The 24,120-nt window shown below is 50.4% G+C and overlaps 1 protein-coding gene across 5 annotated transcripts in view; it reads right to left on the reverse strand.

Moving 5' to 3' along the window:
* The window catches only part of BCR (BCR activator of RhoGEF and GTPase), a 147,160-nt gene that overhangs the window by 40,992 nt on the left and 82,048 nt on the right, over nt 1-24,120 (reverse strand). For 4 of the 5 annotated variants that reach the window (XM_049865396.1, XM_049865398.1, XM_049865400.1 and 1 more), the window contains exons 3-6: nt 18,821-18,925; nt 17,883-18,068; nt 5,329-5,436; nt 847-907 (exon numbers count right to left, since the gene is read on the reverse strand). In XM_049865396.1, the coding sequence (XP_049721353.1) occupies nt 847-907; nt 5,329-5,436; nt 17,883-18,068; nt 18,821-18,925 (460 nt within the window). Of the gene's footprint in view, nt 1-846; nt 908-5,328; nt 5,437-17,882; nt 18,069-18,820; nt 18,926-19,669; nt 19,869-24,120 lie in introns of those variants that run through there. The other variant, XM_049865401.1, reaches the window with a different exon arrangement.

A 24,120-nucleotide genomic window follows, 5' to 3' on the forward strand; every position in this document is an offset into this window, starting at 1 on the left:
CTCTGCAGTCCAGAGGGTCCCCTGGGAACAGGCCAGCTGCTGCTCTCAATTTTGACCCCTGGATATGGGGGCAGCCTGATTCTGTGAATGGCAGGAGCCACCTCAGATGCTGATGGTCTCTGGAACCTGCTTTCTGACGCCCAAACTCCGGCCTCTGCCAGAGCAGCCTCCCAGTGCGGTGGGAGCCTGGCTAACCCAATCTTGGTGAGCACAGCCCACCGAAGGCACAGACTCAGTTGTGTCCTGGCACCTTCAGGCACATCCCTCACATGACTCCCACAACTACAGAGGGCATGGTTGCTATGACTGTTTCACAGACAGGGAAACTGAGGCTTGGCACATGGTGGAGCTGGGACTGGAGCTATGTCTGTTGTCCTCTGGGACTCAGCATAACTATTCACACTATCCTAACCTCGCAAACTATGAGGTGATTTATTGTCTGGAGACCAGACTGAGGTGATTAACACATGGGCCCAGGAGCCTGGCAACCCTGGACTCAACACCTGCCCGCCTGGCCACCCAGAACCTGGGGTCTATGTCGTCGCTTCAGGTTCTAAGACCGTTCTGTCATCTGAAAGAGGGAAAAGTAACACCCTCCTTCAGGGCTGCTGGGTGTGACATGATGACATTTTAAGAAGCCCAGCACAATGCCTGGCCATGGGCACTCACCAGCTCCTGTCATTCTCCCCAGTCACTTTTGCTGGTGGCACGTGAGCCCTGGCTGTGCCCTACTGCCCTCACCATGCTCAGAGCTGCTCTCTCACTGTCCCCAGGGGGTGGCCCAACCAGATGCCCCTCTGCTTCCCCCAACTAGGGCACAAAGAGCCCTCAAAACAGAGAACTCACTTTCTAGAGAGTTCTTGGTTGTCTGGTCCTTGGAGTCCTTGTTGCTCCTGGCTCTCAGGTTCTGCAGAGAGAAAAAGCATATTTTGCACCTGGGACAACAGGAGCAGCTTTGATGTGGTAGAAGGTTTAGGAACCCTTACCAGAAACCTCACCCTTTCCTGCAAAGAACCCAGATGTGGTAAACCTCAGCACTGCATTCTGGACAACAGAGGAAAAAGCAGGGTGAGTAGAGGATCCCCAGACAAGCTGAGGTTCATCCAAGGCAGGGGTCGCCACCTCAGCACTGTTGGTACTTTAGGCTGGAATTCTTGGCTGTGGAGACTGTCCTGTGCATTGTAGGGTGTTTAGCTGAATCCCTGTCCTGGACCTCTAGGTGCCAGTACCACCACCTCCCCCTCCCTAACCAGTTGTGACAACCCAAAACATCTCCAGGTATTGCCAAGTGTCCCCTGGGAGCAAAATCACCCCTGAATGAGGCCCACTAACACAGAATCCTGCAAATGTAGGCAAACAGGAAACCGAACCCACTGCCACTGAGTCGATCCCCGCTCCTGGAGATCCCAGGAACTGCAGAGCAGGATTTCATCAGGTCTTTCTTCTTCGGTACCACTGGGAGGGTTCAAACCACCAACCTTTAGCAAGTTTTAAGCACCAACTCTCTGTGCCACCAGGGAGAGGCCAGGGAGAGGCAAACGGCAGCCCCCTCCTAATCTCCTACCTGCTTCCTGGGAGCAATTACACAGGTACAGGGGCTGCTGGCTCACAAGGGCACTCCCCTGTGGAGGCAGTCAGTTAAGGCCTGTATCCCTGAGACAACACCGGGTTCTACATCTACCCTCCCCACCTTGCAAATGTCCTTGGTAAAAAAACGGGGTACCAAGATTCCCAGGACAGGGGCAGAGCTTTTTGGTGGGTAATTGTCCAACACAACTGAGTAGAAGGCACCAAAGATTCGGTCTCAGGTACAAAGAGAAATGAGGAAAAAGGACCCTCAGTGTCTACAATCATTTCTGGAAAGCTGCTGTGATTGATCCTAGCATGTGGGCTTCTGAACAGAGGCATAAAAGCCTCACAGACGCACGGCTCTGATATGGCTGAGGCGGCCCTAGGCTGCAGGAGACCGTCCAGACTACAAAGTAGTGTTTTTCAAATTCACTGATGCTGACCTCTAATGCACTGATCCCGCTCCTCTCCTTGGTGTAGAATAAACAGTGATTATTCTTCATGGTGTCTGGCTCAGTGGGGCCCAAAGGGCGTGGGGGCTGTGCACTACACAGACTCTGCAAACAGGTGCTGTGTCATGTGAGTGGGAACACAGCTTGCACCCCAAGTGCCTGAGTCCTACCCCAGGAAACGTGGGAATGTTGTTTAACCCCACATTCCCTAAACTCATTTGACTCTAGACGCCCTTTTCGTGAAACTCGTTATCATCTGTTCTGAGCTGAATGTTGTTAGCTGCCATCAAGTTGGCCCCGACTCATGGTAACCCCATGCACAATGAGATCAGACCATTGAGACCCACAGGATTTTTAGTGGCTGATTTTGGGAAGTAGATTGCCAGGTCTTTCTTCCTAGGACACCCAATGGAAGGAGAGAATTCTATCACCAAACCACCACTGCCCCCCTACCAGCTTGATTAAAAAAAAAAAAAAGCTTGATTATTGTCACCTAAAAAGATATGCTAAAGTCTTAACATTGTTCATCACACCCTTCTCACACCTGTCAATGTGACATTATTTGGAAATAAGGTCTTTGCAGACAAAGTCAAATTAAGATGAGGTCATAATGAATTTGAGTGGGCCCTAAATCCAACATGACTAGAGGGAAGTTTGGACACACAGGGGAGAAGGCCATGTGAAGCCCGAGCCAGGGGCTGTGATGCGTCTACAAGTCAAGGACACCAAGGACGCCAGCAACACCAGAAGCTGGAAGAAGCAGGGAAGGATCCTCCCCTAGAGCCTTTGGAGGGAGCACAGTCCTGCTGACACTTTGGTTTTAGACTTTTGGCCTCCAGGACTGAGATAAAATACATTTCTGTTGTTTAAGACATTGAGTTGGGGGAAACTTGTTACAGCATCTGCAGGAAACCGATACATTATCTGTGGAGCTACACACTTGGGCAACTCCAGTCAGTGGGACTCGGCCTCCGTGTTTTTGGGGATTGGTTCCTGGGGCAGATAAGAACTCTTCCCCCTGCCCTGTAGTAACTGGTTGCTGTGGAGTTGACCCTGATTCATGGCACCCTCATGTGTATCAGATTAGAACTGTGCTCCATCGGGTTTTCAATGGCTGATTTTTCGGAAGTAGACTGAAGCACCTCTGGAGTAGACTGAAGAACTTCCAACTGTCTCGAAAACAGCTAAGCACGTTAACTGTCTGAACCACCCAGGCAGCCCTCCCCTCTCTATACTTAAAGACATTCATCAGGAACCCCACCCCACCCAGCACTTGCCCCCAACACCTCTACACTGCCAGTGGTTCCTTTCCTTCAGCGTGGTTTTGCTCTCCTTGAGGCTCCTCCGGTTTCTCTGGATGTCTTTTGAGATATGCAGAACCAAAGTGGATGCCATCCCTAATACAAGTACCACATGCTTCACAGAGGCTGGCTTCCAGTTCCATGCCTCCCTAACGCCCATTCCAGCATATTTCAGAACATCCCAGCATTGGGCCAGACCTCCCACATGAACTCGGGCTGGGGGACCATGTGACCTCCAGGGGGTACCCCCACCAGTGTTTCCTCCCTCTTCTGTAGAAAGCCATCCCAGGTGAACTTGAATTTGGCCCCACTGAACTGAAGCCTGCTCTTAAAGGATTAGATTTCTAATTCGTCCCGGCCACTTTGAATTCCACGCTGATGCCCCAGCTGTCGGGGAGCTGAGCAGCCTGCTAAATGAATGTGCTGAAGAAGGGATAGGTTGACTGTTGCAGTGGCTGTGGGGAACAGGCAGAGGGCGCCCCACAGCTCTGGATACTGGTGATGTCAGGGCCAGGACCAGTGCCATAAACTATGAAGTGGCGTAGAGGTGCCAAAACAAAGCCCAGGTCTGGCAGTCAAAGGCTGTGTCCAGGAGAGAGTAAGACGACTCACCATGTATTTCTAGTTTCTGTCTCTCTAAGATTGCCCTTCCACCCAGAACACACTTGTGTGGTAAGGAAGGCGAGTCTGGACTCCAGGGTGTTGGAGATGTCAAGAGGCAAAGTGATTTCAGGACCCAAAAGAGAAAAATGTCAGACAAATGCCATCGGGTAGAAACAGGACTGGGAAGGGCAGGAGGACCCCAGTCTGGAGGCTGGGGCTGCTGCCGGAGTCTGGCCCTGGCTTGGCCCTGAGCCCCCCGGCTGCCTAGTCATCCTCTCAGCATCTGAGGACTGAGGAGCTGGGCCTAATGCTTTCTGGAGGCCTCCATGCTAACGTTCTGTGGTTTGAGGTTTCAGTCCACCTGGGACTGTGCTAATGGAGATGCTGGGTGGTACAAACGGTGAACATACTTGGCTGCTAACAGAAAGGTTGGAGGTTCGCATCTAACCCAGGGTGCCTGGGAAGAGAATCCTGGCAAGCTGCTTCCAAAAACCCAGCCATTGAAAACCCTATGAAGCACTGTTTTACTCTAACATGTGTGGGGTCACCTTGAGTCATAATCGACTTGACAGAAACTGGTAGAGGTCCCTGGGTAGGGCAAATGGTTTACACTAGACAATTAACCTACAGGTTGGTGGTTCAAACTCACCCAGGGGTACCACAGGTGAAAGGTCTGGCAATCTGCTCCCATTAAGATCACAGCCAAGGAAATGCTATGGAACAGTTCTACTCAGTAACACCGGTCACTGTGAGCCGAAATCAACTCTATGGCAATGGGTTTGATTTTTTTTTTTTTGGAGGGGGGCTGGGGGGAAGGAGCTTTGCTAAATGCAGGCAGGGAAATGGCAACCCAGGAGGCTTAGGGGCTGGCGCAAGCCTGCTCCCACCTGCAGCCCTCCCCTGCATGGGATCTATGGAGTGGAAGCCCCAGGTGCTGCACTCCTCTGGGCTGGCTACTGAACTTGCCCAGCTCTCAGGTCACTGGCAAGCTAGAAAGGGCAAAACACTCCCCCACCCACCCCACATGACAAGAAGCAGTCGGCTGCCAGGACTCTCATGGTGCATATGGTGGCTGACAAGGCATCAGGGACCACGTTCTGCACATGGAGGAGGACAGAACAGTGGACACTGTTCACTGTAGCAGGAGCATTAAAAGCGCCCGGGAGGCCACCCTGCCTAGAACCACAGGGACTCCACAGCTACTCCTTCTGTCTGGTCACAGCAGTGTGCCCCACAGGGAGCTGACACAGCAAACCCAGTGGAGTCTGGAAACAATCTGACCTCAATTCTGTGCATCTTGTTCTCCCAGGCTCACTCCACCCACCCATCAGCCCCCAGCCCATCCCAGGGAGGAGGGGCACGTGGGAGCCGAGGCGCATCTGTCAGACAGCCGCATGTGGTACCTCCGAGATTTCTGCAAACTGAGCGTTGGCCTGGCAGCACTTCTCTGCTGTCTCCATGGCAACGCCATAGTTGTCCACAAAGGCCCGGTACACACCCAGCTGGCTGGCCTGCAGGGAGGAAGGGAGAGTGTTGGAAGAGGTGTGGGCAGGTGCTGGTGCTACCCACCTGTCTGGGATTCCAGGTCATATGCACAGCCCTGCAGAGATCCCAGGTACTGCACAGAGAGCCCTTCTGTGAGACTCCCTCCCATGAGGCTCCCTCCTACCTGCATCCCCTCACCACACTGAGCATGCCTCTCCCTCCCAAATGACAGATTGAGGAATGACTCATGGCCTGGTCAGGTAAGGCTCCCTTCCCGAGCTCCTCATTCCTCCCACCCACCAGCTTGAATAGTGCCAGTAGCAGAGCTAACGTTCAAGGTTGTCAGTGCCTGTGCACAGGTGGGATTGGTGGCCCCAACAGGCTTCCCATTCTGGTTGCAGGAAGACACCCAGGATATGGACCTTGGTCCCTTTCAGACATGTGATGCACACTCGGTTGGCTGCAGTGGGGCTCCCACCCTAGACGTGAACCTAGCTCTCTTGAGGAGGCCCTGGTGGGACGCGGCACCTCTGGCAGGGGGAGACCTGCTGGCCGACAGCTGCAAGGCAAGAAGCGCTTTTGTTTGTCCTTTTTCAGCCAAAGGGATTATTGAGGTGGGGGCAGTGGAGGTTCAGCGGTAGACTTCTCACCTTCTATATTGGCGACCTGGTTCGATTTCTGGCCAATGTACCTCGGGCACAGCCATCACCCATGTGTCAACAACAAGGCTTGTGTGTTGCTGTGATGCTGAGTAGCATTCAGTGGAGCTCCCAGACTAAGAAAGACTATGAAGAAAGGCCTGGAGATCTACATCCAAAAACCAGCCAATGAAAACCCCATGAATTAGAACAGATTGATCTGCAACTGATGATGGAGATGGCGTAGAACCAGGCAGCGTTCTGTTCCATTGTAGGTGGGACTGTCATGGGACAGGGCAGACTTGATGGTAGCTCACAACACCAGAGGTGCTTCTCCCTTAGCCTCCTGCTCTGACTCCACTACAGGTGGCCATGTGCAGCCACGACCTTCACCTCTGGGGCTCATATCCACCTTCAACGATGGTCATGGGGGAGGCCAGCCCTAATCTTGGACCAGCAAAACCAGGCCTGAGGTGGGTAAGGGTGGGTCGGGCCTCTCACCACAGCTGAGGAGGAGCTGGAAGCACAAGGCTCTTGCTGACCCTGGAATTGTTACATGTTGAACCTAAATTTTATTTCTACACACATTTGCATTTATATTGAATGGTATGTTTCTGCAGATGACAACCTCAGATGGGTAAACCAGCTGCCTTTGGCACCTCTCGTGTTCCGTCCCCGCCCCTCAGGGGTGTCTGGAGGGCCTTGGGGGTGTGAGGAGAGTGTGCAGTCAGAGGAGGTGCCACCCCACCCCGCTGTGCTTATCATCCTGGACAAGTGGCTGCCTCCTCAATGCCATGTCTTCAGCAGTACTTGATTAGACCCAGAGCTCCTCCTTCTTTCCCTCCTCCCTCCTTTGAACGACACCACTGAGAACCTCCCTCAAACAAGGCCCTGCTTCAGGCATTGTCAGCCCACCACCATTGCCAGCTGCCGTTGGGTCAACTCCAAGTCAAGACGACCCCATGTGTGTCAGGGTAGAACTATGCTCCACACGGTTCTCAACGGCCGATTTTTCAGAAGTACATAGCTAGGCCTTTCTTTCGAGGTATCTCTGGGTACACTCAAGCCACCAGCCTTTCAGTGAGCGGCCAAGCACGTTCACTGTTTGCACCACCCAGGGACTCAGACAGATAACAAAGATACCTCCATAACTCAGGAAATACTAAGGGTTTAGAGTTCTCACTCAGGAACCAAGGACAGTGCAGTATGAGGGATCACTCTGTGTGGCCTTTCCAGCTGTGGTCTTGTAACTTCTACCCAGGTGGCTAGGCGAGACTGTGCAGATAGGGTAATTATAACCCACCAAAGGGACTGGTCAGTTTTGCCATCCCACTGGGCTTGAAATGAGCAATCCCAGAGACAGGAGACTCTACCACCACACCAAGGAAGAACAGCCAGGAGCCAGCACATTCTCTGGACTGGGGATCCCAGTGCTGAAAAGCTCCTGGACTCAGGAGATAGAGAGCGAGCTGTAACCCTGAAGACAGTGAGAAACAGTGGCAGGAGAGACCTGGTAGCAGAAACTTGGCAGCAGGAGATGGCGTGGTGGGCTTCCCAGCCCATGTAGAGAGAAAGCTGAGTGCCTCTGAGGAGAGGCAAGGGCCAAGGAGAGCCATACTGAGCACAGCTGGGAAGAGGCTGTCCTGATGGAAGAACTGTATCCTTGAGTGTTCCTGAGCCTGAATTGTAACCTGTTACTTACTTCCCTAATAAACCCCATAATCAGTGAACAAGTCTGTGAATTGTGTGGCCAATGCAATGAATTATCGAACCCAGCAGAGAAGTAGGGAGTGCCGTGGAAGCAACAGTTGGTGTCAGAATTGGTAAAGATGGTGGAGAGAGGGGGCATGTCTGACCTCTGCCTCACAGGAATCAGCCTCTCAAAGATGAGAAGATAAGGGGGTAGGGAAACTAGAGTACTGGAAGCAAAACAACCAGAACACAATTTAAAAAAATGTTGATACATGGTGATAAATGTAACTAACGTCAATAAATAATTTGTGGGGAACTTGTCAAATGGGAACCTAATTTAGTGGCATCACTAGGGGGGTACAGACCACACCAGGTGATGCTGTCAGAGGGGGTGACACCAAAATGACTGTCTATAAAATTTTTGTGCAGTTTTTCTGCAGAAACTTACTATTTTTTTATAAAAATATACCTATTACAACTAAAGCATTTCTCATAAGCCCAGCTTACATGTACCAATATACCTATAAGGCTAAAATTCTATGCTAATTTACTTTTTGAATTTTCTAATGCACTCCAGAGGGAACAGTGGTTAAGAGCTTGGCTGCTAACCAAAAAGTTGGCAGTTCAAAGCCACCAGCCACTCCTTGGAAGCCCTATGGGGCAGTTCTACTCTGTCCTGTAAGGTCGCTGAGTCGGAATCAACTCGATGGCAACACCTTTTTTTTTTTGATGCACTCTGATCAGAGCTGCCATTATTACCCAATTATAATGACACTTGGAATCACGTGATTTCGTCTGCACCTGCTACAAGGATGCGCTGTTTTCGTGGCTGCCGGTGTTTTTACAGTGGTTTTTGTCAAGCTGTCTGGTATTTTAGCTATAATATTTTGGTAATTAGTATTTGTGAACCGGTATCAATAACCTTTTTGAGAAGGAAGCAGTAATTAAAAGAAAAGGAGAAAATCAAAAAAGGCTTCCACTCAGTTACTAATAACATTGTAACTAATAATGTTGTATTTTAATGTACAGTTTATAAAATAATTTTGCTGTTAATATTCATATCATTTAAGAAATATTACATTTAAGCAATTTACAACTAGATCACATATTATTCTATGATTAAACATTGATAATAAAAATCTATAAAAAAACCCAAAGAAACAGGACCCATAGCTCACATTATACACAAAAATTAATTCAAAAGGGATCAAAGACCTAAACATAAAACCTAAAAAAATAAAAATCATTGAAGAAAAAGTGGGGACAATGCGAGGGACTCTAATACATGGCATAAATAGAATACAAACCATAACTAACAATGCATAAACACCAGGAGATAAACTAGGTAACTGCAAGCCTCTAACAAACACTTACTCTCATCAAAGGACTTCACCAAAAGAGTAAAAAGAGAACCTAGACACTGGAAAAAAATTTTGGCTACAACGTATCTAACAAGGGTCTAAGCTCTAAGATCTACAGAGTACTCAACACAAAAAGACAATCCAATCAAAAAATGGACAAAGGATATGAAAAGACACTTCACCAAAGAAGACATTCAGGCGGCTAACAGACACAAGAGGAAGTGCTCGTGATCGTTTGCCATTAGAGAAAAGAAATGTAAATCAAAACTACAATGAGATACCATCTCACCCCGACATTACTGGTACTCATTAAAAAAAACAAAATAACAAATGTTGGAGAGGGTATGGGGAGACTAGAACTCTTAGGCACTGCTGGTGGGAGTGTAAAGTGGTACTACCACCATGTTAAATGATATAGCACCTCCTTAAAATGCTAGAAATAGAAATACCATATGATCCAGCAATCCCATTCCTAGAAATATATCCTAGAGAAATAAGAGATGTCACATGAACAGACATATGCATACTTATGTTCACTGCGGCATCATTCGCAACAGCAAAAAGACGGAAACAAACTAAGTGCCCATCAACAAATGAAAGGATACACAAATTATGGTACACACACACAGCGGAGGAGCCCTAGAGGCGGTGGTTAATCAAAGGTCAGCAGTACGAATCCATCAGCTGCTCCTTGGAAACTCTATGGGGCAGTTCTACTCTGTCCTATAGGGTCACTATGGGTCGGCATCATAAAAGACCAACAGTGACTACACGAAACACCTCACAACATGGATAATCTGGAGGGCTTTATGGCGAGTGAAATAAGTCAATTACGAAGGGACAAATATCACATAAGACCACTATTATAAAAACCCAAAAACGTTTTATACACAGAAAAAAAACAACCTCTGATGGTTACCAGGAAAGGAAAAGGTTGTTGTTGTTAGGTGCCATGGAGTCGGTTCCGACTCATAGCAACCCTATGCACAACAGAACGAAACACTGCCCAGTCCTGCGCCATCCTTACAATCATTGTTATGCTTGAGCTCATTGTTGCAGCCGCTGAGTCAGTCCACCTCATTGAGGGTCTTCCTCTTTTCCGCTGACCCTGTACTTTGCCAAGCATGATGTCCTTCTCCAGGGACTCACCCCTCCTGACAACATGTCCAAAGTATGTAAGATGCAGTCTCACCATTCTTGCCTCTAAGGAGCATTCTGGCCCCACTTCTTCCAAGACAGATTTGTTCATTCTTTTGGCAGTCCACGGTATATTCAATATTCTTCACCAACACCACAATTCAAAGGCGTCAACTCTCCTTCGGTCTTCCTTATTCATTGTCCAGCTTTCACATGCATATGATGTGACTGAAAATACCATGGCTTGGGTCAGGAGCACCTTAGTCTTCAGGGTGACATCTTTGCTCTTCAACACTTTGAAGAGGTCCTTTGCAGCAGATCTGCCCAATGCAATGCGTCTTTTGATTTCTTGACTGCTGCTTCCATGGCAAGGAAGTGGCAGAGAAGTGAAATCACTAACTAGTTATTGCTGTTAGATGCTGTCGAGTTCATTCCAATTCACGGTGAACCTATGTACAACAGAACAAAACACTGCCTGGTCCTGCGCAATGCTCTCAACTGTTGTTATGCTTGAGACCACTGTTGCAGCCACTGTGTCAATACATCTCATTGAGGGTCTTCCTCTTTTTCACTGACTCTCTACTTGACCAAGTATGATGTCCTTCTGCAGGGACTGATCCCTCCTGATAACATGTCCAAAGTATGTAAGATGTAGTCTCGCCATCCTTGCTTCTAAAGAGCATTCTGGTTGCATTTCTTCCAAGACAGATTGGTTTGTTCTTCTAACAGTCCATGGTATAGTCAATATTCTTCCCCAACACCACGATTCAAAGCGGTTAATTCTTCCTCGGTCCTCCTTATTCATTGTCCAGCTTTGGCATGCATATGAGGTGACTGAAAATACCATGGGTTGGGTCAGGCACACCTTAGTCTTCAAGGTGACATCTTTGCTTTTCAACACTTTAAAGAGGTCTTTCGCAGCAGATTTGCCCAACACAACGCATCTTTTGATTTCTTGACTGCTGTCCTCCATGGGTGTTGACGGTGGATCCAAGTAAAAAGAAATCCTTGACAACTTCAATCTTTTCTCCGTTTATCATGATGTTGCTCATTGGTCTAGCTGTGAGGATTTTTGTTTTCTTTATGTTGAGGTGTAATCCATACTGAAGGCTGTGGTCTTTGATCTTTATCAATAAGTGTTTCAAGTCATCTTCACTTTCAGCAAGCAAAGTTGTCATCTGTATAATCCAGGTTGTTAATGAGTCTTCCTCCAATCCTGATGCCCCATTCTTCTTCATACAGTCCAGCTTCTTGGATTATTTGCTCAGCATACAGATTGAATAGGTATGGTGAAAGGACACAACTCTGAGGCACACCTTTCCTGACTTTATACCATACAGTATCCCTTCGTTCTGCCTGAATAACTGCCTCTTGATCCATGTACAGGTTCCTCATGAGCACAATTCAGTGTTCTGGAATTCCCATTCTTCCCAATGTTATCCATAATTTGTTACGATCCACACAGTCAAATGCCTTTGCATAGTCAATAAAACACAGGTAAACATCCTTCTGGTATTCTCTGTCTTCAGCCAGGATCCATCTGACATCACCAATGATATCCCTGGTTCCACATCCTCTTCTGAATCCATACTGAATTTCTGGCAGCTCCCTCTCGATATGCTGCTGCAGCCGCTTTTTAATGATCTTCAGCCAAATTTTGCTTGCATGTGATATTAATGATATTGTTCAATAATTTCTGCATTTGGTTGGATCACCTTTCTTGGGAACAGGCATAAATATGGATCTCTTCCAGTCAGTTGGCCAGGAAGCTGTCTTCCAAATTTCTTGGCACAGAAGAGTGAACACTTCCAGCACTGCATTCGTTTGCTGAAACATCTCAATTGATATTCCATCAATTCCTGGAGCCTTGTTTTTCACCAATTCCTTCAGTGCAGCTTGGACTTCTTCCTTCTATTACCTTACCATTGATTCCTGATCATATGCTACCTCTTGAAAAGGCTGAACATCGACCAGTTCTTTTTGGAATGACTCTGTGTATTCTTTCCATCTTCTTTTGATGCTTCCTGGGTTGTTTAATATTTTCCCCATGGAATCCTTCACTATTGCAACTCGAGGCTTGAATTTTTTCTTCAGTTCTTTCAGCTTGAGAAGTGCTGAGCGTGTTCTTCCCTCTCGGTCTTCTATCTCCAGCTCTTTGCACATGTCATTATAATACTTCACTTTTTCTTGAGCAACCCTTTGAAATCTTCTGTTCAGTTCTTTTACTTCACCATTTCTTCCTTTTGCTTTAGCTACTCGACGTTCAAGAGCAAATTTCAGAGTCTCTTCTGACATCCATTTTGGTCTTTTCTTTCTTTCCTGTATTTTTAATGACCTCTTGCTTTCTTCATGCATGGTGTCTTTGATGTCATTCCACAACTCATCTGGTCTTTGATCATCAGTGTTCAGCGTGTCAAATCTATTCTTGAGATGGTCTCTAAATTTGGGTGGGATACACTCCAGGTTGTACTTTGGCTCTCATGAACTTGTTCTAATTTTCTTCAGTTTCAACTTGAACTTGCATATGAGCAACTGATGATCTGATCTGCAGTCGGCCCCTGCTCTTGTTCTGATACTGAGCTTTTCCATCGTCTCTTTCCACAGATGTAGTTGTTTGATTCCTGTATATCCTATCTGGCAAGGTCCACATGTACAGTCACAGTTTATGCTGGTGAAAAAAGGTATTTGCAATGAAGAAGTCGTTGGTCTTGAAAAATTCCATCATTCGATCTCCAGCATCGTTTCTATCACCAAGGCCATATTTTCCAACTACTGATCCTCCTCCTTTGTTTCCAACTTTCACATTCCAATCACCAGTAATTATCAATGCATCCTGATTGTATGTTCGATCAATTTCAGACTGCAGAAGCTGGTAAAAATCTTCAATTTCTTCAACCGTGGCCTTAGTAGTTGGTGTGTAAATTTGAATACTAGTCATATCAATTGGTCTTCCTTGTAGCCGTATGGATATTATCCTATGACTGACAGCATTATACTTCAGGACAGATCTTGAAATGTTCTTTTGGACGATGAATGCAACACCATTCCTCTTCAAGTTTTCATTCCTGGTATAGTAGACCATATGTTTGTCCGATTCAAAATGGTCAGCGCCGGTCTATTTCAGCTCACTAATGACTAAGATATGGATGTTTATGTGTTCCATTTCGTTTTTGATGATTTCCAATTTTCCTAGATTCATACTTTCTACATTCCACGTTCTGATTATTAATGGATGTTTGCAGCTGTTTCTCCTCATTTTGAGTCATGTCACATCAGCAAATGAAGATCCTGAAAGCTTGACTCCATCCACATCATTAAGGCTGACTTTGAGGGGCAGCTCTTCCCCAGTCGTATTTTGGGTGTCTTCCACCCTGAAGGGTTCATCTTCTGGCACTATACCAGACAAGGTTCTGTTGCTATTCATAATGTTTGCACAGGTCAGTTTTTTCACAAGTAGACTGCCAGGTTCTTTTTCCTAGTCTGTCTTAGTCTGGAAGCGCTGCTAAAACCTGTCCACCACTGGTCACCCCGCTGGTATTTGAAAAACCAGTGGCATAGCTTCCAGCATCACAGCAACACAGAAGCCAACACAGTACAACAAACTGACAGATGTGTGGAAAACTAGATAGTAGACAAGTATTAACTTCGGTGAAGGGAAAGACAACACACGATATAGGGGCAGTCAGTACAGCTGACCAAGGCAAAATCATAGAAGCTTCCAAGACACATCCAAACACCTTGGGGGACCGAGTTACTCAGAGTGAGGGCTATGGACCATGGTCTCAGGGGACACATAGGTCAAACGGCATAACATAGTTTATAAAGGAAATATTCCACATCCTACTTTGGTGAGCAGTATCTGGAGTCTTAAAAGCTTGTTAGCCGCCATCAAAGATACATCTATTAGTCCCATCATGTTTGGAGCAAAGGAGAATGAAGAAAACTAAAGATATAAGGAAAATATTAGTTCAATATACTAATTAGCTGCTTGAACCATACCCTCTATCAGCCTAAGCACAGAACTAGATTGTGCCCGGCTACCACCACTGACCACTCTGACAGGGATCATAATAGAGGGTCCTGGACAAAGCAGTAGAAAAATGTAGAACGAAATTCAAATTCACACACACACACAAAAGACCAGACTTACTGGTCTGATGCAGACTGGGGAAATCTCTGAGACTACGGCCCCTGGACACCCTGCTAACTCAGAACGGAAGCCACTCTCCAAGTCTACCTTTCAGTCAAAGATTAGACAAGTCTATAAAATAAACAATAACACATATGAGGAATATGCCTCGTAGTTCAAAATACGAGACCTAACGGGCAACACCTGCCCAAAAGCAAAGACAAGAAGGCAGGAAGGGACGGGAAAACTGGACCAATGGACAAGAGGAACCCAGGGTGGAAAGATAAAGGGGGAGAGTACTGACACAATGCAGGGATTGCAACCAACACCACAAAACAATTTGTGTATACATTTTTGAATGAGAAACTAATTTGCCCTGTAAACTTTCATCCAAAGCACAATAAAAAAATTGGTAATATAATGATTTCAGGGGACATCTAAGTCAATTGGCATAATAAAATCTATTAAGAAAACATTCTGCATCCCACTTTCAACAGTGGCGTCTGGGGTCTTAAACGCTACCAAGCAGCCATCTAAGATGCATCAGTTGGTCTCAACCCACCTGGATCAAAGGAGAATCAAGGACACCAAGGACACAAGGTGATTATTAAGCCCAAGAGACAGAAAGGGCCACATGAACCAGTTACCACATCATCCTGAGACCAGAAGAACAACCGATGACTGCCCTGACAGGGAACACAACAGAGAGCCCCTGAGGGAGCAGGAGAGCAGTGGGATACAGATCCCAAATTCTCATAAAAAGACCAGACCTAATGGTCTGACTGAGACTAGAAGGACCCCGGTGGTCATGCCCCCAAGACCTTCTGTTGGCCCAGGACAGGAACCATTCCTGAAGCCAACTCTTCAGACATGGATTGCACTGGACAATGGGTTGGAAAGAGATGCTGGTAAGGAGTGAGCTTCTTGGATCAGGTGGACACTTGAGACTATGTTGGCATCTCCTGCCTGGGGGGGAGATGAGAGGGTGGAGGGGGTTAGAAGTTAGCAAAATGGACATGAAAAGAGAGTGGAGGGAGAGAGCAGGCTGCCTCATTAGGGGGAGAGTAATTGGGAGTATGTAGCAAGGTGTATATAAGTTTTTGTGTGAGAGACTGACTTGATTTGTAAACTTCCACTTAAGGCACAATAAAAATTATTAAAAAAAAAATTGGTCATATAAATTTCTAAGGATTCTGTACGGTCTGGCATAGGAGGAGGTCCATGGGGATGGGGGGTGACACCATGAGTTACCACACTGGGTGACACCAATCTCAGTGGCCTAACTTGCTCTGTAAACTTTCACCAAAAACTCAAAAAAAAAAAAAAAAAGGGAAGACACTCATGATATATGGGGGATAACAGTTAATCCAAAACCAACACCAAGCCCACTGCTGTCGAGTCGATTCCAACAACTAGAACTGCCCCATGGGGTTTCCAAGGAGTGGCTGGTAGATTCGAACTGCCGATTTTTTTGGTTAGCGGCTGAGCTCTTAACCACTGTACCACCAGGGCTCCAATAAAGTTAATAACGATTTAAAAAAAAGGCAAGACAGCCTTCAGGTGGGCCATGGGGGAAGGGGCCACTGCCCAGGCCCCAGGTGGTGAGAATCTGAACAAAATCAGCGCCTGTTGCCAGCATCCCCCTACTCCCCCACCCCCCACCACCTGGGACTAGCTCCCTCCAGGGGGTGGAAGGGTGGGCACGGGTCCAGTGTGTCTACGGTACAGGGCAGCCGAGGGGAAAGCCATGCCTCAGAGCAGAACTCCTGGTCTTGATGTGAGCCAAGGCTGGCTGGGGTCCACACAGAGCTCAGTGCCTGGGCGGCCAAAGGGGGCATGCTGTGAGCTGGACCACCCCTGAGGCCAATGAATGGGGACTGATCCAACATAGAGGGGTCACCTGGGGGCCAATGCTGACTAAGCCTCAGGAGGCTGATGTCATAGATCATGGCCTCATGGGTAGGCTGATAAAGGCCTTGGAAGAGGGAAGCTCTGTGGAACTTCCTGGGTGGAGAGAACGAACATCTGCTCTTGGGAGGGTAAGCACATCCCCTGGGGACATAGAGGCACCACGCCAAGACCCCTCCCAGACCTCGCCCTATGTGTTTCTATCCTTTTTTCTGCTAGATTAAAAACAGCTTTTTCTCGGGAGTTTGTGAGTCATTGCACCAGATTATCACACCTAAGAAACAGAGATGGGGCTGGTGCCTGGTTACCTGGCCCATGTGTTTGGGGGTGAAAAAAAGAGGGGGCCTGTAGCTGCTTAACTGGCCTGGGTGAGTGGGGTGAGAAAGAAAGGGAGCCAGTAGCCACCGACCTGGCCCTGGGTGACTGGGGGAGGCATACCCACTGACCTGGCCCTGGGTAAAGGGGGATGAAAGAGTGAGGGGGCCTGTACCCAGTGACCTGGCCCCAGGTGAATGGGGATGGAGGAGCCAGTGCCCACTGACCTGGTCCTGGGTGAAGGGTGATGAGAGAGGGGCTATGATACCAGACCCCGTCTTCTAGCCTGCCCCTAGAGCCTGACCAGCTCCCCCCACAGACCTGCAAAGGAGGGAACTCCTTGTCAAGCACCATAGAACCTCAAGTGCTTGACAACAAGCAGTGATGTGGCCGCCCCTGCCCCGAGACGTTTCTTCTCCACCTCTAGGTCCCTGAACCGGTTCTTCCTTTTGAACAAGTTCCACCTCATCTGAAAGCTAGAAGGAACCATAACCATTTGGGTCAACCCTGACTCAAGGTGACCCCATGTTGTCAGAGTAGAACTATATTCCATGGGGTTTTCAATGGCTGTGGCCTTTCAGAAGTAGATTGCCAGGTCTTTCTTCTGAGGTTCCTCTGGGTGGACTTGAACTTCCAACCTTTCGGTTAGCAGCTGAGCATATTAACTGTGGAAACACCCAGGGACTGTTGGAGGCAGTGGGAAAAGCATGTTTCCCAGAGAAAGACAAATCAGGATTAACCATCCCCCAGAAGTGCTGTCCCTTCCTCGGTCTCCATACCTGAAAACTCATGACAAGGACACCAGACCTGCAGGGCTGCCCGAGCTGAACTGAGACAGTGAACATGAATTCCTAGGGCCCTGAGTGCACCTCTCGCCCCAGGTCTAGCATGGGTCCCTGCTGTGCAGGGCCTCCCGTGCACAAGGTGGCCCTCGGTCCCTCTCCCAGCTCGGTGGCCCATGTCACAAGGCAAGCTCCTGTCCTTCCCGAGTCTGTGCAGGACCAGTCCTGATTCTGCATGGCCTAAGAATGCCACTGCTGTTTCCTCTGGCCCATATGCCAGTCAGGAGGGGTAGCTGTGTCAGTCTGGAGACTGGGAACCCTGCATGAAGCTGAGTGGGGCCAGGAAGGACCCCGTGACGGTCACCAGGGTTGGGTGGTAGGCAGGAACCTCAGTGATCTAGACAGCAGTGCCCCCGACACGCTCCGCTGCGGCCTCTTGCCCTATGCTCCCCGCCCTTTGCACCCAAGCAATGGAAACATGCCCCGGACCTTGCCCACCCCTGTCCTCACCAGCTTCTGGAAGAGGTCGCCCACGCGCTGCTGGTGGCCCCACTGCTGCACGCGGGGGAGGAGCCCGTCATAGAAGTCTTTGTGGATCTCGTAGAGCTCCGGCACTTTGAAGAAGATGGTCTCGATCTGCTGAATAGTCAGCACCGGCTGAGAGGTGGTGGCTGCAGCTTTCAATGGCTTCATGGGCTGGAAGAGGGCCCAAGTGAAAGAGTACAGGTGAGGGGACCCAGGTGAGAGAGCACAGGTGCGGGGGGCCAAGTGAGACAGCAAAGGTGAGGGGGGCCCAGGTTTGAGAGAGCATAGGTGAGGGGGCGCAGGTGAGAGGGCAGAAGTAGGTCCAGGTGAGACAGCTGGACATTTTGTGAGGTACATGGTTTGTTGCTGTTGTTAGCTCCCCTCAAGTCTGTCCCTGACTTATGGAAACCCCAGCTACAACAGAACAAAACACTGCCCATTTCTGTGCATCCCTGTGATTGGCTGTGGAGTAGACCGCTGTAATCCATTAGGTTTTCATTGTTAATTTTCACAAGTGGATCACCAGGCCTTTCTTCCTAGTCCATCTTAGTCTGGAAGCTCTGCTGAAACCTGGTCAGCATCACAGCAACATGAAAGCCTCCACTGAAAGACAGGTGGTGACTGCACACGAGTTGGCACGAAAGGCGAGGGTTCTACTGCGGGACCACCACTGCCCCAGGCACGTAGTACAGCTGTAGACCGTGGTCGTGATGCGACACGTGTACATTAAAAACAAGTTTCAAAGCAGCTTCATTTGGCAACTGAGTTTCACATGGGTCTCCACAGCCCCGCCTTGAGGGAGGTCACTTCTGGAGGTGGAATGTGCTGACCCTCCCACAGTGTGATGGCTTTCTAGAGGGTGGGTGCCCCAAGCTGGCCTGTGTGAGCAGAGCTCCCGGTGCCCTGCCCGCTCCACCTCTCACCAGCAGCAGTGCCTCCAGGTGGCTCAGGTATGTCTCCTCACTAGCCAGGATTCCAGACAGCACCCATTTTCTCATCTCCAAGCCCTTCTCCAAGTCCAGCTCACCCTGCAGGAGAAACAGACAAAACTCAGACTGGGCAAGGCTCGGATGGCTCTGCCCAGCATTCCATCTCAGCAGACCTCTGGTCAGGCCCCCAGAAGGTTCCCTGGGCATTTGAAGGGAGGCTCAGAGCCCTGGCGCCTACTCAGCCACTTGCCGTTGCTACTTCAAATTCTGCAGGGTTACCCAGTGACCCCGAGGGCCACCCTTGGTCTGAACGCTCCCAGAAACAGGAAGCAGGAGTCTGGGCAGAGCAGACTGGGCAGTTCTCTGCCATCTGCAGGAGCAGTGGCCACCCTGATGGCTCAGACTCAGGTGGGTACACTACATAGGTGGCTGGGGGAGAGGAGCCCTATGCACAGCCACCCAACACTCACCACACCCAAGCTCTTGCTCCCAGCTGTGGTGTCTGCCTTACCCAGAATTCCTCTTTGTTGGCTGCTGCTGCCTGACCCTTGCACTGACACGGGGCATGGACCTTGGGAGCACCGCCTCCTCAGCACACCCTCCCTGCCACCACAGGTAGCCCGGCCTGGGCTGCACCACCTGCCTGGAGGGACCCGTTCCCGTGCCCAGACAGCTGGGCCTGGGGCTGCACCACCTGCCTGGAGGAACCCATCCCCATGCCCAAGGAGCTGGGCCTGGGGCTGCGCCACCTTCCTGGAGGAGCTGGTCTCCATGCCCAGAGACTTGGGTCGGGGCTGCACCACCTGCCCAGGAAGAACTGAGAGCTGGACTTGGGGCTTTTACCCTTGAGCCGGCTCTGGACTCTGGGGACCTTGCAGGCCGGGACCCTCTTGTGGGTCAGCTTCGACACCCACCTCCTCAAATGTCCAGGACACCTCTGTGGCCTCTGACTCTATAGACAGAGCTGACACATGCTAGATGTCAGTGCAGGGGATAGCCTGCCCACCTGGTGGATCCAGCTCCAATCCCAGGTGTAACAATGATGCTGAAGGCCACAGGAACTGCCCTCGAGTTTCCTGCCCACCCTTCCCCACCCCCGTCGTCTGTGCCCTGGCCAGCGGTGTGGCATCCACAGTCAGGAGCTAGCTTGCCCATGGCACTGCCCTGCACACCCAGCCCTGTGCCAGCTGCCCCACCTGTCACCAGAGGAGGCGCTGATGTGGGGAGAGGCACCTGATTCCGAGGAAGCTGCTGGAACAGCACTGCCTACTGGTCTTCTGGGCCCACAGGTAAGGGAAAGAAGCCCCCAAGTGGCAGCTCTCGGGCCTGCAGGCCTGGAGGGCACAGCTTTCTGCCACTAGTTTCACAGCCACTGAAGGAAAGTCAGACAGGGGCGCAGCTTCTAAGCCGCAGCGCAGCTGCCCTTGGGGCGGAGTCTTTGTTGGCGTAGGGGCTGTCCTGTGCATTGTCCTGGACTCCATCTTCTTGATGCCAGCAGCACGTGCCCCCCAAGTTACCTCCAGACAGAACCACATGTTCCCTGGGGCCAGAGAGCCTGGGTGAGGGCCTCTGGGCTCAAGGAAAGGACCTCACTGAGGTGGCTCAGGCAGGCCCTCTGCCCCCCACCCAGTTGTGCCTTTCCACTTCCCTGGCCTAGCAGGAGGAGCCCTGGGCTGAGTCAGGGTGCAGAAGCAGAGCCAGGCCTGCTCTGGGGAGCCCCACAGCCCCAGGCACTTCCTCAATCGCTCTGAGCCTCAGCTGCCTGGGCTCTAAACAGGGACCCAACTCCTGAGTCCCGGCCTGCTTCTCCAGTCTGGTCCCTGGGGCTCGGACCATGAAGAAAGCTCTCCGGAGCCATGCTTTGCACTGGGAATCTTCTAAGTGTGTGTGTGTCGTCTGTGTGTATGCGTGCAAGTGAATGTGTCTATGTGTGTACGAATGTGTGTGTACGTGTGTTTCTGTGTATGTGTGTGAGCAAACGTGTTTATGTGTATGTTTCTGTGTCTGTGTGTATATGAGTGTGTATGTATGTGTTTCTGTAACTGTATGTGTGTATACTTGTCTCTGTGATGTGTCTGTCTGTCTGTAGTTGGACAGCCATCAAGCTCATGGTTCAGAGTCCGCTCCAAGGACAGGTGCCTCAGGTCCACACCACTTGGGTCTGAGGGGCAGCAGCTCCAGGCATGGCTTCAGGGCAGGGCGGTGCCAGGTACAGTGCCCAGAACAGAGGTGCTCATTGAAGGTCCTTTTAACAAGTACTCAGGCTGGTTTGACAGAGATGGGCAGGCTGGTTTGTCCGCCATTATGACCCCCCGCCCCCACCTTGGCACCCTCATCCCTGGCTTGCTGTCAGCTCACGGACCTGAGGTTTCATCATGCAGCCGGACCACTGCACAGACATGCCACGTGGGGGCCATGGTGCTCTTTCCAGCTGCTGATGGCAGGCCCACAGGACGTAGCATGGCTGACCCTGCATGTGTTGCCTGCTGCGCGCCAGGAAGAAGGTGATGGAAATGACAAGGCCCTCTGGCAGCTGCCCGCCCCAGCCCTGCTTGTGTTCTGAAGAACAATCTCACTACTGTGGGCCCTGCGGGCTGCCAGGGCCCAGCTCCACCTATGCAGGCTGAAAGCCACGAGGAAAACACCACAGGCAGGGTGGCGCCAAGTGCCCAGTCCTCCCTGTTCGGAAGGGTGTGGCCAATTCCAGGAATCGTCTGGCCGGGAGTGTCTGGGTGGAGAGGAGAGCAGGGCAAGGGCCCTTTTCTGATGCTGGAATTAGTACCACACGGGGCTGGTGGCATTGGACAGGGAGGGCTCAGGGAGCAACCGATGCTGTCTTAGGGAAAGGAGTGAGGGCAGGAAAGAGGAGAGGATGAGGGAAAAAAGGGCAGGGCGCCGACCAGGGCTATTTATGACGTGCAGTGCACATGCCAGGTCTGCGAGGAAGGGCTGTGCATCCAGCTGGGATGACAGAGAAGGAAGGACGCTGGAGCGGGTGGCAACTCCAAGTCAGAAGCAGCGACACAAAGGAGAGCTTTCTGCCAAGACAGGGTAGGGACAAGGGACCAACATATGGTTCGAGACTGGAAAAAACCCACAAAGGCAGCCATGTGGCAAACACTGCATGTCATACCGTGGGGCACTGTGGTCCTCAGATGTCGGCAAGTTGGCCCCACACACAGCAGGTCCCGTGCCATCCCCATGATCAGTTGCCTATGGGACTTTTGTGATCTCTAGGGTTTTCACTGGCTCATTTTCAGAAGTAGGTCACCAGGCCTTTCTTCCTAGTCCATTTAGTCTGGCAGCTCCGCTGAAACCTGTTCAGCATCATAGCCACATGCAAACCTCCACTGATAGATGGGTGGTAGCTACTCATGGGGTGCACTGGGTGGGAATCCAGCCTGAGTCTCCCTCATGGAAGGGGAGAATTCTACCATTGAACCACCACTGCCCCATTCACATGGTGGGGTTGTGGGGGTAAAAACGAACTGGGTTTTTAATAGCAGGGCAGGAAAAGTGGCTGAGGAATCTGGGCAAACACCACCACCTGTCACCCCACCACCAGGCTGACATGCAGGAGCAGAGCAGCAGGCCCTTGAGTAACAGGACAGAGCCGGGGAGCCAACTGATGACTGGCCTTCCCGCTGGTCCCCTTCCTCTCTGGGTAGGGGCAGCACCCTCATTTGCAAGCACACTGCACAGCACACTGGGCTCAGGCCTCTCCCTCATGGAGCTGCTGCAGAGAGCCCTCAGGGGGCAAGTCCTCCCTTTGAGAGCCCCTGCAGGCAGGCAGTGTGCAACCCTTGTGCCACCTCCGTCAGCATAACGCATGCTGATGAAACAGCCTGGGAGGGCTCTCGGGCTTTGGTCACCCTACTCTGCAGGAGGCACAGGTGTTAGGGTGTGTTCCCCAAAATTACGTGCTGTAAATCCTAACCCCTACCCTTGTGGGACAGTTCTACTCTGTCCTCTATGGTCGCTGTGAGCCAGAACTGATTTCACAGCAACAGGTGCACCAGTGGCTGTGATCCCATTTGGGAATAAGGCTTCTTTGTGATGTGAATGAGGCCGTATCAGTATAGAGTATGCATTAAACCAATCACCTCTGAGATAAAAAGGGCAGCACAGACACAGAGGGAAGCAAGCATAAATGGGGGAAGATAGATGCCACGTGTAAATCTCTACGGAGCGCCAAGAAGAACACCGGAGAAGCTAAGACAAGGATTTCCCCCTGGAGCAGACAGCCTTCCCTAGAGCAGGTGCACTGAATTCGAACGTCTAGCCTCCCGAACTGTGAGAAAATACATTTCTCATCTTTAAAGTCACACAGTTGTGGTCCTTTTGCTACAGCAGCACTGGGGGACTAAGACAACATTATCCCTGTTAAGTAGGACCCCAGTCCCAGGCACCGCAGATGGGCTGAACCACAGGGTGCAGGGGGTGAGTGTCCGCTGCTGGGTGCAGCGGCTCACTGGGAGCCAGGATCTCCAAGACTCTGTGCCCTGCCAGCGCCTGGTGCGGATGGCCAACTCTGCAGGGCAGCAGCGATGGTACCATTAGAGGAATACATACTTTCTGGGCCCTATACAGCAACAGGAGTCCCTGGGTGTGGTGCAAACAGTGAACGCTCAGCTGCTAACCCAGAGGTTGGGGGTTTGAGTCCACCTAGAGGCACCTCAGAAGAAAGGCCTGGTGATCTACTTTTGAAAGATCACAGCCACTGAAAACCCTGTGGAGCACAGTTCGCTCTGACACACGTAGGGTCGGCATGAGTTGAAGTCGACTGAACAGCATGTGATTTGGGGGCAATGGGGGTTCAATGGTAGAATCCTCGCCTTCCATGCAGGAGACCTGGGTCCCATTCCTTGCCAGTGCGCCTCATGAGCAGCTACCACCCGTCTGTCATTGGAGGCTTGCATGTTGCTATGATGTTGGGCAGGTTTCAGCGGAGCTTTCAGACAAAGGCAGACTAGGAAGAAAGGCCTGGCAATCTACTTTAAAAACATCGGCCAATGAAAACCCAATGTAGCACAGTTCTATTCTGATACACACAGGGTCACCATGAGTCGGAGGTGACTTGAAGCAACTGGTACAACCCTACTCCCAAATGAGATCATATCCACTGGTATTTCCAAGGCCATCAAGTTGATACCGGCCCAAGAGTAGAACTGCCCCACATGGCTAGGGCTTAGGCAACAGCCCCCACTAAGGGCCCTGGCAGGCGAGTGGCCCTAGCTCTGCCCCTCACAGGGCCCTTGAGTGCAGCCCCGTGTGAAAGAGAGTGGCTTCTAGTC

The sequence above is a fragment of the Elephas maximus genome, chromosome 22, assembly GCF_024166365.1.
Source record: "Elephas maximus indicus isolate mEleMax1 chromosome 22, mEleMax1 primary haplotype, whole genome shotgun sequence".
In the NCBI taxonomy this organism is placed as follows: domain Eukaryota; kingdom Metazoa; phylum Chordata; class Mammalia; order Proboscidea; family Elephantidae; genus Elephas; species Elephas maximus.